Here is a 12294-nt window from a genome sequence, read left to right as displayed (position 1 = left end):
TTTAAAGGTATGTTTCATAAGCTTTTAATATTTTGTTAGAATGCAGCTTTAGTAACTTTTAATATTTTCATGGGCCGCGGGAAACCTCTCGCAGGAGAACTGTGTGAACACTCCATGACAATTTTAAACTTTAATATGTTACATTTTGGGACCCAAGACTTAACTTATTAGAAGATTAAAACATTACGCCAATTATGTTGTGTTTATTTACAATTAAGGGTGCCATCTGTGTATTTTTAATCCGGATGGCGTGAGTGCTTTGACTCAGGTTTTAAATTTTAAACACACTTAGTTCTGTCGTTTTTTGTTACGTCACGAATAGGCGTTGGTAACACTTGTGTATATTTAAATGAGTATTTTGCTAATAACCATAGAACAAGCACAGCTTTGCAAATTCGCCAAGTTTCAATTTCTCGTAAAAAAGGCTCGCGTTTTGGTAACAGTAAAGTCAGTTTGAAGGTAACCAGGGAAACCGTTTCTTAAAACACAAGCACATTTCAACTGTAAGATGTAAGGAACGTTTCATAAACAGCAAACTGGAACTAATGGAAATCACAGGTATTTCAGGCACGTTTATAATCTAATACCTAACTTGTTGCCCATAGGAGGCAAAGGACTGCCGGCGGCTAACCGGCGTGCTAGAATTTGGGCGAAAACTATAGATAACAAAAATTGAAAGCGCAGATTTAAAACCACAGCTATGTTATCGCGGCTTTGTGGTAAATGTGTGGAATCCAAACAGTTAGCCAACTAAGCCTAAAAGCAGGTGACTAATCGCGATGTCATTATGAAGGTTACTTGTCCCGAGTCTGTATTGTTACGTTACAGCAATCGTATTTCACTTTTCATTCGCGAAAAGAGAAAAACAGATCTTTTCATACTGAATCTAATAGAGTAATTGTGGATCTAAGATTTGAACTAAACAAATAGTTTGTAAAATGTGTAAATTTATATATATATATATATATACATTTATACTTATTCATAGTGTCGTTTTTTTAAAGTAGACTCAGTACGTGTGTTGTTGTTTAATGACGTCACTGCTTGGTGCCACAATAAACTGGATTTGTTTTATTTATGCCAAATTTTAGAATGGTGTTTAGAGCAGTTAAGATTTATAAGTAGCAATAAAGGTTTTATGGGTTTGTTCAATTTTTTGAATAAAAAAGTGAACGCAAACTTTCAAAAAAAAAGCGGACAATGTGGTTGGCCAGTCCAGGAAAAAACTTTCCAGCAAATGCGTGGATCAATAAATCACGTTCGGTCGCAATTATACACAAAGGCCTGTGGTCGAACCGGCTTTGCGAGTGACCGTTCCGAAATTGTGTATTGTCGTCCGCTGGCTTTTAACTTGAATTATGGCCAGAGTGGGCGAATGAGGGTCGTGGACAATTACCTTAATTATGTAAGCGCTCGCGCAAAGAAAGGGATTTGGAAACTTCAGGAAACAAACCGTATAAGGCAGCGTTTCACGGAACATTATTTAGGCGGGTACTAGATATCTTATTTTAATTGTTAGCCAGTTAAACTTAAAATTGTCGTTTTCACTACGATCTAAGACCCATGGAAGGGGCCACCACTCATAAAATGTTGAGAACCAACTGTTGAAAAGCAAAGTGTTGCAGATCTTAGATGGAGTTAATCAGTTTTTCGATTTCAGGGTTGTGTTTTCTGCGTTATATTTATAAGGTATACGCCTAAAAAGGTCTACGCGTTTGGTCAGTGTGCGTTTTTTTACTATATCGGTAAAAAGTTGTTTTCTTGGTTGCTAAACTTGTTCGTCAGGCAAAATGTCACTTTTTAGTTTAGGAAAAATACCAAACTTTCTGCATTTTGTTAACATATATTATAAGGATTTGTCTAAAAAGGTGCCAAATGCATTTCCATAAAACCCAATTTTAGAAATATCGCTTATAACGATTGTGCTTTATAGGCAATATTACGAAATGTATTTTTATATAGTTTTATTTCGAGAATATTAGTTGCACAGTTTTTTATTTATCCAAAGATGATTTTTTTAAATATGATGCTGTTTTTTATATGAAATTTGCGATTTTTTTTTTCAAATAAACTGATCGCAACAGCTAGCTTTTTTATGAGGGCATACTACAGTCGTAAAAATACAGTTACCTTGAATAATACAGCGCACGCGCCTTAGTCAGTCTGCCCACCAAACCAAAACACACTTACCTTGCTAATTACGTCATAATCGCCCGCGCCGCTGCGTCACAATAAACGCCGGGTCGCGTCGTAAACGACGAGCCGATCTACGCTCGCCAGAGTAATTGGCTTATTTTCTCCCAAGGGACAACTCAGTCGAATTTCGACACCGCACAAAATCGCCTCAAGTCCACTAGGCAGGGCCTAATTTATCGTGCTGAGTTGTCGTGTTTATGTTCCACTTCCTACGGCCAACGTCTCGGCCAATTCGAACGACAGCGCTGATTTACAGTTCAATAAATTTCCGCGGGGCGAAGCGTTTATTGCGTTGCTTGCCTGTTGTGACTGCGCAGTGGGAGAGTGGAGAGAAAGCATTTCAACGAAAGAAGTTCGTTTTTTGCTTGTGCTCAGCCGATTGAAGTTAGGTTTCGGGCAATACAATTTCGGACCTGTTCATATTGTCGTTTCAAATAAACACGCAGTGAAAGTTTAAAAAATGGGTGGTAGTCGTTTTAGAGTAATGTAACCAATACGAAAGACCGATCTCCGATAGGAATGAGAATATTTTGTGCGTATACCGAATTTTTGTAGGGAAAAATTCAGACTGTCAGTCCAGGTAGTTTGCAAACGTAGTGTTTCCTTTTGCAAAACGTAGTGATTGATATGTCAAAATTTGCAATAGCGCTAAAAAACGTGTGGTTCAATAGTAAATCTATACTATTAAAATATCTTTTAAAGGGGAAAACGCTGAGTAAATTTTCAATTCGTAACTAAATTGCACAAAGTAATTTGGTATCGTGTCTGCGATATTACTCCATTGGACGAGTAACGATACTACTTGACATCGGTATAGGCGATTCGAAATTATCGGCCATTTATAGTATTCGAGGTTAGAAGTTTACGTTGAGTTTTGCAGTTATAGCAAGAGGCGTAATAATCAAGTTGCAAACGATCGTTTTAAACGACTTTACAAATTATCAGACGTTTTTAAACATTTCAGGATAAGTTAGGTGAAGAATGCTAGGTGTTGTCGGTTGATAAAGCAATAGATTTATAGTTGTTTTTCTGTTTCAGATAAAAAAAAAACGATAATAATTTACGTTGCAAAAACGAAAAGTTATTAAAAAACGGTGGAAAAAATGCATACGCCGATAGGGCGAAAAATTGTTGGTGCTTTTTCGTTGAAAAAAATCGTACACGTGTTTTTATTTTTATCGTTGTCGTCAAGCTCTGTCAATGCATTCGCGGGCCCGTTTTCAAGTCTATGGACGGTTTCAAGTAAGTAATCTATTTGCTAGGCTACAATTATTTAGAAAAAAATAGAATAATGTTTTACGATTGACAACCACCGGGAATTTCTAAGAAATATTTTCGTTTGCACAACAAAATTGCAAACATAAATATTTGGGGGTAGACATGAGGCCTTTTGCTTTTGGTCATAGAGCTGAGTTGTCCTTTGACACGAACAATTTACGAATTAATATTAGAAGAATAAGTTATTTGTAAACTTCGAACAAAAATTACCAAAATAATAGTAATATAAAATTTGAAAGTTATTTTGAGATTTTTGGGCATTGACAAACAACTTGATACTAATCGTATAAAATAAAATTTATGCTCAGTTTTAAAAAGACCCTTAACGAAACCAGTTGGCCTAACCAGGATTGCAAGGCTATAGAAATAAATATCTGGCGGTGAGGTTCGAACTCACGACCTCAGCCATCCCGGGACTGTCGCCCTATATTAGGGACCTTCCAGTCGTTCTTAGTTTCTACATATTTTCTTACAAATAAAGCAGTTAAGAAAACGACCGTTTGAATAACGCCTATAGTATATATAGGTCATATACGGTACTTTGAAAAGGCTAATATGGCGTTTAAATCCATTTGAGGTCAGGAAAACTTGCTAACTGCCTCTTTTGTATAGGAACATTTTCAAACGGTGGTTTCGAGGGAGACATAAAGGTGCCGGTTCGAAGCCCGACCTCTGGCGGATGGAAAATGACGGTGACGTTCAACAAGCCGGTGAAAGGCTTTCAGGTGAGATATAAGTTTACAATTCAAGAGGGGGGATAAACGTGACCATTGCTTACATAAAACAAACCGTACACTATTATTTATGAATGGGTAAGTACTATCTTTTGAATGATTTTCTGAAATCTTAGGCTGGGGTCTATGGATCCCTTAGGGGTACGTTAACAGTTTTAGGGTCCATGAAGGCCCAATTGAAACATTAGTAAATTATTTAAAAGGTTATGATTTTTTCAAAACATAAGAATTAAAATAAAATTAACGTTTTTGCACTGAAAGTATTTATACTATACTTCAGTTTCACATTTTATATCTACTTGTTTTATACCATTCGTGTTTATCAGCTCTAAAAATTCATGCAGACCACCCTGATGGTCCCCCCAGCAAAACAATTTTTATCTGAGCTAAAAAATAGATATTGGAAAAGCCGTATATCGTAAAAGTATATAATCAAACAACCACCAACCTTTTCCCTCTCAGATGTGGAAGGGTCGCGTCTCTGACGTAGCGCCCGACTTCACCTATTACGTCATCGCCAACCAACCGTGGAACGGCAACATACACGGCCCGACGTTTGACTTCCACGTGCTCGGCTACGCCCAGAACGGACCGCCTTCGCTCACCGTGACCTTTCAAGGTCAAGTGCACGGCGAGAACTTCGGTCCCAAGCAATCCGGATCGAACGACAACGAACCCGGTTGGTGCTGTTTTTATTTGCGTTTTCTTCCTTATCGATTGCCGCCACAATATACCTAATTGTAAAATTGTTTATCCGGCAATTTTTTTAAACATGGGTAGGCTATGTCAACACAATGATTTTAGTTAGGCAGGCTACATAAATTGCTGGAATACAGGGCTCAAGACTCAACGTACCACAAACAGTTGAAAGCTAAACTTCACTCACTACACTGTAGCTTTAAGAATTAAATTCTAGCTAAAAAAAATATCGTACAATATATGATGATAGAACTGTTTATAAAAACAGGTATAAAACAAAACATAAATCTTTATTAAAAATGCACCTGCTACGTTTTTTAAACAGTCTTAACATCATCTGATACGAAATCAAGAATCTTTTTTATCACATTTTATTTGTCCTTACATCCAAAAGTGTTTGCACTCTATAGTAATATTTATTTGAAAATGATTCAAAAATTGTAATACCCCATCGCCCATTAGAAAATTGGCATGTGCAACTCAATAGGACACAACTTGTTATTATAGCGCACTGTGGCTATATAAATGTTTTCAAGAGTATAGCTGTCGACTCAAGGATTAAACTTCGGCGCAATTCGTTTCAGAATTCGTCACCGACTACAAAAAAGTAGTCAAGCTGTCTTTGCTTTTCTTCGAGGCCCAGCGTTCTGGCAAGATGCCAGCTGACAATCGAATCAGCTGGAAAATGGACTCGGCTTTGTACGATGGAGGCGCAGAAGGAGTCGATTTGACCGGGGGCTACTATATCGGTAGGTGACCTTATTAAACATAGGTCTCGAACTGGGATCCCTGGGGAGGTTTAAAGGAACTCCAGCAAAAAGACCCAAAATAACAGTGTTGTAATAACTAAAGTCAATGATTTTACAGTGTTGTAATGACTTAAGTCAATGATTTTCACAAGTGCACTTTTTCACCGCTCCGTTTTTAAATGACTTGACTTGACTTAAGTCTTTTGAACAAATTACGTGGGTTGAAATATGGTAGTTTCATTAAGCTTTTTTTTTATATAAAAATGTGTTACCGTACTTGATAATGAATTGCAAAGCCAAAAATGTCGAGTAGACAGACATCACCTTGATTATTAAGACCTTTCGATACGAGCTTGTATCATCTTCAGTTAATGTGACTGAAAAGTAATTTCAATCATCACTTATAAAAGGTTGGACGCAGTTGTTATCGGTCTGAGTTTCCATAATTGGAGCTTTATTTAGCACTTTCAGGTGTTCTTATCTTAACATAAAACAATTCACTTGTTGTATGTTGGGTTTTTGTTGTTTTTAGTTGAGTTATTGCCCCTATTCGACGAGTTTACCAAATTTAAAGTTCAACATTAAATTTTGAATTACAAGGCCTTAAACTTGATCTGCTTTAATAATAATGCTTTGACTTGAATTTATTCAAAATATCTTGACTTGGACTCAGGTTATTTTACAAATGACTTAACTTCGACTTAAGTAATTTTAAAATAACTTGTTTTAACAACACTGGGAAATGACACCATCGTAAGAATAAAACGCGATTCCCCAAAAAGACCAAAATAGGTGTAATACTTATAGTCGAAATGAGGTTTAAATCGGTAAAAGACAGAAACTAAACGACTAAAACAAGATTTAACAAACCTCTTACCCAATCCCAACCCTGCCTTCACCACTAACTCCCTAAATAATTCCAACCCCGACACAAGTTTCAACCCCAGCCATTACCCACTTAGTTAGCCGTTTCAAAGGGTGTCTGTACTTCATTTTTTTCTAAATATATTTGCCGAAATATTTAGCATTACGTTTAATTGCAACAGCCACAATAAGTTATTGGACTCATTGTGTATAAATGTTAGCAATTCAACACCCCGGACAACATGTGGTAGGAATTTAGAATATCGTCAAAAAAGTTTGCAAGACGTAACAAGAAGAATTTCAAGCTAATTTTCTTAAAAGTCGAAAAAGCAAGGCACCACTGGGATTCGAACCCAGGATCTCCTGTTTACTAGACAGGCGCTGTAACCGCTTAGCCATGGCGCCGCACGTCTAAGAACTTTGAAAGAGAGGTATTATATCACCAACCGCCATCGCTGTAACAATAAACTTCTTTGTAGTTCTTTTCTTACGCGTTGTTCGTACTTTTTCTCTTCCAAGATAAATTTACGTTACGCTTACGCGGCACGGCAGTTGCTGAAAGCATACAGCACTTCATTCATTTCCCGGTCTAGCAACAATAAAACAGTTTCTGGCGAATTTAATAAATAAAAATTAAATTAATGATTAATAAAACTATACTCACTTAAAACCTCCATATGTTAATTATCATTAAACAACTTCACTGCACGATATTGTTGAACGAAAATGAACGATATAAACGGTTTCCCATATCGTTAAATAAAAAATTCCGAGAGTTATTCATGTTTTATTTGTGAATTTACCAGAAAGTTTGGTTTTAACTCGATGCGTTGTGCATTAACGGAAAACGTCGGCACCTAATGCAAAATAAAAACACTCCGTCGCGGAAATTTGAAACATTTTAAGACTCCAGGCAAAATGCTCCGTAGCCTAAACCAGTCCTCAAAAAGAGTTAATGAATACCAAGTTTCACATTTTAAAAGAAACAAGCTTTTAACCCAGACAGAAAACGCTCCTATACTTCGAAACAGTTCTAAGAATAGGCAATCCATTACTAGTTTTGACATTTTACAATAAACAAGCTTTTAACGGTAATTAATTACTTATCAGGTGGAGATTACGTCAAGTTCGGTTTTCCAATGGCTTTCGCGGTCACCCAGCTGGCCTGGGGTGGACTTGCATTCGCAGGGGGCTACCAGCAGGCGGGTGAGACCATTAACCTGTACAAGGCAATCAAATGGGGGACGGACTACTTTATGAAGGCGCACCCGCAAGATGATGTGCTCTACGGCATGGTGAGTTGTTCTCCAACATTTGGAGTTACTTAACGTGTGTTTAGGCCTGTATATACGCAATGTGATGATTAGGCAAAAGTACGTTGAGCTTAACCTGACTTAGATGATGTAAACTTCTATGGTAACTTTTATTATTCACATCAGGCCTACCCTGTTTTCATCGCCCAAAGAGAGGGCAATTTAGCACAAAAGAGGACAAAAGTATAATACAACTGGGCTAAAAACCTAGTAGGCCAGGGGTGTTCAAATGATTTCTGCCATGATCCACCACAGCCAAACATATTGGACACGCTTTTATTTTTATGGTGATTTATTTGTGTAAATATAACCTACAACATTGCCGAAAAAACAAAATTAAAAAATTGATGTCCAATATTTTTGAATGCGTTTACCATTAACGGTAACGAAGCGCTGATCTAGTTCAAAAGACCTCATCAAAACGTAAACTATCCGGACGTAGAAAGATGATTCGCGCGAAGCGGGAAAAATTTTAGCACTTAACGTAGTTAAAATAGTCAAAAAGTATTTGAAATGGACTCGTATCTAGTTCAACAAAGAGGCGGCGGACCGAATGAATTACATTGGCGGGGCAAATCCGGCCCGCGGGCCGTAGGTTGCCGCGCCCTGTTTTAGACTTTAGGTCTTACAATAGCATCGAATTGGGGCTTTCCGTCGCTTACTGATATCCTCAAACGCTTACAAAGATTAGCATTTGAGAGTCTCGTTCTATGCTTGATTTTTCCTCATGAAAATGCTGTATAAAGTTTATTGTTTCAAGACTACATTAGAAGATCCGCACAAAACGTTGAAAAGATCCGATAGGCTATACTAAATATTTACACCTTTTTTGGATATACGCATATTCAGCAAAAGTAATAGTAAAAAAGTCATAAAACGAGGCAAATTTATTTGACAGATTCGCAACCTGAATATTTGGGGTTTTTTTTCAATAGGAAACATTAATAAGAAAAATTATTGGACTCATTCTGTCGACGAAAAGTCGTTTGACTTAACTTACGAAAGTCACATAAAATACAAATTCTCTATAAAAGATAAGAAAAATTTAAAAGAGGGACAAATTCTTTATAGGATTCTGAAATATTTTAGGACATCCCTAAGCTTTAGAATTGAGTATACACAGCTTGTCGCGGCACCCCTGTTGAAAACCACTGATTTATTGTGACGAGGGTCTAAAGAAGAAGAATTTTCTTACCCGAACGTTAAAAAAATTATTGTCGGCATCAAGGGGCGTTTTAAACCAGTGGTTCTCAAACTGGGGTCCGCGGTCCTTTTGGAGTCCGCGAGACAATTTTCGGCGACCGCAAAGCAGCGAACAAAAAATCAACACGACGCTTTTGTGCAATAAAATTTTCAGGCAACTAACTTTTCAAAACAAAGCTGAATATAGTTGTTCATTAAAGTTATTGTACGCTTAGAGTTAAATTTGTCCATTGTGACGTCATAGTGTTGCATTGTGCTAATGAGAATTGTGTTTTCACAGCTTGCTGCGATGACACTGTGGGCTGTACGGTCAGTCACGGTTTTAAAACTGTTCGTGATTGCTTTACTCAAATAAAGTGATTCGTTAGAGGTTAACATAGCCGAGCTGAAAGCAAAGAAGCAAGTTTACCCGTCCCATTTATACCATTGAAAACAAATGTTATTTTGTGTAAATTTTTGAGGGACCGTGAGCAATTTAAAAAGTTGCTGAGGGGCCGTTGCGTAATTATTTTTTTAAAGTTCGAGAACCACTGTTTTAAACAAATAACTTTAGGAAACCTGAGGTTACCGTTTAATCTCAAATATGCAACTGAAATATTAGTTTAATAATTTCAAAAAGATGGCTTGATGGCTTGGTAAAAAGCGACACAACCTGGTAATAAAGAACACTTAATTTTTTACCGAAACGTCGTTCCAGCTTGCTTTCACCACTACCCTTGTCCACATAATCGTTTTCAATTTCGACTCTTTTCCTTTTCAACGATTTTTTTCCTCGAAGGTGGGCGACCCAACTATCGACCACTCGCACTGGGAGAGCGGCGGTAGCATAAACTGGAGGAGACCAGCGTACAAACTGACCACCAACGAACCGGGGTCGGACCTGGCCGCCGAGACCTCTGCAGCTCTGGCCGCGGCAGGCCTGCTTTTTTCCACAGTTGGTTAGTTTGCTTTCTAAGTACGCTTAATTTTAATTTGTTTGACATCTATGTGCAAGGTTAGAAATGTTTAACCCTGGGGCGTATTCAGGTAGTGGCCACATGCCCCCCTAAACTGTATTTTGTTTTTACTATGTAAATGCAAAAATATCATCTCATCTCACCCGCAAAAATAAAAAAAATAAATCATATAAAGTCGTTTTTACGGTTTGCGCGAATAAATAACATCCAAATAATATGTAGCTTTTGTATTGAAAGTATAACACCTCTCCATTCTCCAACCTAAAACTTAACAGAATTTCAATTTAAACGTGCAAATGTGGTGTTTTTCTGATTTCTGACAAAGCATCTGCTTTGCAAAACTCTTGTTTAATGCCATAAACCCCAAAGTGTATAAAGGTTAAAGATACCGTTGTTTTCTTTTAAGTTTATCTTGGGTTAACTTGACGGCGAATGTGGAAGTACCTGGGTTTAATTTAAAGGCAATATACTTCAATATGTAGGCCACATTACATGCCAAAATGCGTATATGGATACGAGCCTGCCGTTAAGCATTTTTTTGTTGCATTACGTCATTTGTTTTTTCACCATTTTTCTACTTAGTCAAGCCCAGTGTGTTTTTCAGATTAAGGTAATACGCCCAGGTGATAACACTAATGCACATCTAAAGCTACCTTAATTGGGCCTAATTGTGTTATTATGCCGCTGTAACATCACCCAATCAATATGACATTACAAGCCAGTATACTTCCAGGCCAATCAATTAGCTAATTTGCGTGATAAACGTTTAAACCGGGTAAACACAATTTGAAGCGACTTTGTCGAAATTTGCAACTTACGTCATTGCCAAAAAACGTTCATTGAGATCTCTTTAACTTTAAAACGTGGGTGACAATTTTACGACCCTATATGGACCAGGGTTTCTCGACGCCGATGAAATCAATCTGTGGGCAAACATATATAATTTTCATTATTTATCCAGTCAAACATTTTTTTAGTTTGATTGTAACTTTAAAGGCTCTCTTTGAGAAGTGGTGTTTTTCTAAAACGTAAACAGGGGGTCACTAAGCGTTGCGGACCCTTGGAAGGGAGGGGGCAACCCATAAAAGGTTAAAAAACACTGGCCTAGAGCTTTCTTCTGTAAGTGGAATAAAATATGTTTTATTTTTTTCAGACAAAGGCCAGTGATTTTTTAGATTTACCACGTAAACTTACAAATTTATAAGCTTCCTTGCAAAAATATATTCCACCGACCTTTAAAGAATAAGAGAATTTGCTATATTTTATTTTTTTCATTTATTGTTTGCGAATCGATTTTGAAACTCTTTTCAATTTGGCAATCTGGTATAGAAATGTCGCCTGGGCCCAAAACCAATTTCGAACTTACCCTGTCGTCTTCTCGACTCAAACAGTGGTGGTTGTATATGGTAGTTTTAAGAGAACATGCAACATCTATCAAAATTGGCCTGTCAATTAAATTATCCAGAGCAAGTCCTTCTCAATCAGCTTTGATGATACTAAATCATTTTACATCGTATGTATAGTAAGTGGTTGTGTGAATACTGATTTGGAAGTAAAAGTAATATTGTTTGATTGTATTTTTTTATTTTCATATTTATAAAATTATTTGAGTCCCCTTTATAGCGATAAAGAAAAACGATTTCGCCAAGCGAAAAGTGAACTACTGGATAAGAAATGCATGCTGCGGCGTTTTAGGAAAAATCTATAGGCTGAGCGAGCCCACTTGTACGTTTTGTGATTTTTCTATACCAGGGGTGGGCAATTATTTTCGACAGCGGGCCGCCCAAGAAACAGAAAATGTCTTGGCGGGCCGTGTCAAAAAACTGATCTTGAAAAAGTGTGGGATTCATTTTAAAATAATTTTTAAATATCCTTGTTTTGACAAGCTGGTAATGTGCTTTTCAAGAGTAATGTATTCAATGAAATATTCGGAAATCAATAAAATAATGTTAGGGTTAATTTTTGTCTAAAATAGTTTAATTGAAAATGCACCGCCCGGATTATATTGCTTGGCGGGCCGTAGTTTGTACTTGCTGCAGCTAAATACCCAGACGAACTGAAGTTTTTTTGCAGCTGCCGAGTATTCGGCCGAGCTGATTCGTCACGCCGAGCAGCTTTACCAGTTCGCTGACTTCAACCGGGGAAGATACGACGGGTTTTCGATCCCGGGTGCAGCAGGATTTTACCCGTGAGTAAAGAGGGCAGGGTTTGACATAAAATACTTTTTTTAATAATTAAAAAATTGAAGCTTTGAGCAGCATTTGGTGCGAACATAGTTTGCACAAGGATAACGGTTTACAAC

General features: G+C 37.3%; 1 protein-coding gene and 1 non-coding gene across 2 annotated transcripts in view; one reads left to right on the top strand and one right to left on the bottom strand.

Annotated features, from left to right (window-relative positions):
• The first annotated feature begins 3299 nt into the window (after window positions 1-3299).
• Window positions 3300-12294, top strand: part of LOC146157184 (uncharacterized) — a 47924-nt gene continuing 38929 nt past the window's right edge. The window contains exons 1-7 of the mRNA XM_083388113.1: window positions 3300-3438; window positions 4087-4199; window positions 4671-4887; window positions 5492-5656; window positions 7631-7815; window positions 9815-9974; window positions 12066-12180. Of these exons, the coding sequence (XP_083244239.1) occupies window positions 3300-3438; window positions 4087-4199; window positions 4671-4887; window positions 5492-5656; window positions 7631-7815; window positions 9815-9974; window positions 12066-12180 (1094 nt within the window). The remainder of the gene's footprint in view (window positions 3439-4086; window positions 4200-4670; window positions 4888-5491; window positions 5657-7630; window positions 7816-9814; window positions 9975-12065; window positions 12181-12294) is intronic.
• Trnat-agu (transfer RNA threonine (anticodon AGU)) lies at window positions 6853-6925 on the bottom strand. The gene has a single exon. It is a non-coding gene; the product is annotated as a tRNA-Thr (tRNA).

Source organism: Ascidiella aspersa, chromosome 4, assembly GCF_963924565.1.
Source record: "Ascidiella aspersa chromosome 4, kaAscAspe10.2, whole genome shotgun sequence".
NCBI lineage: Eukaryota > Metazoa > Chordata > Ascidiacea > Phlebobranchia > Ascidiidae > Ascidiella > Ascidiella aspersa.
Note: the sequence above shows the minus strand (reverse complement) of the source record. Positions and strands in the feature narration are given on the sequence as shown.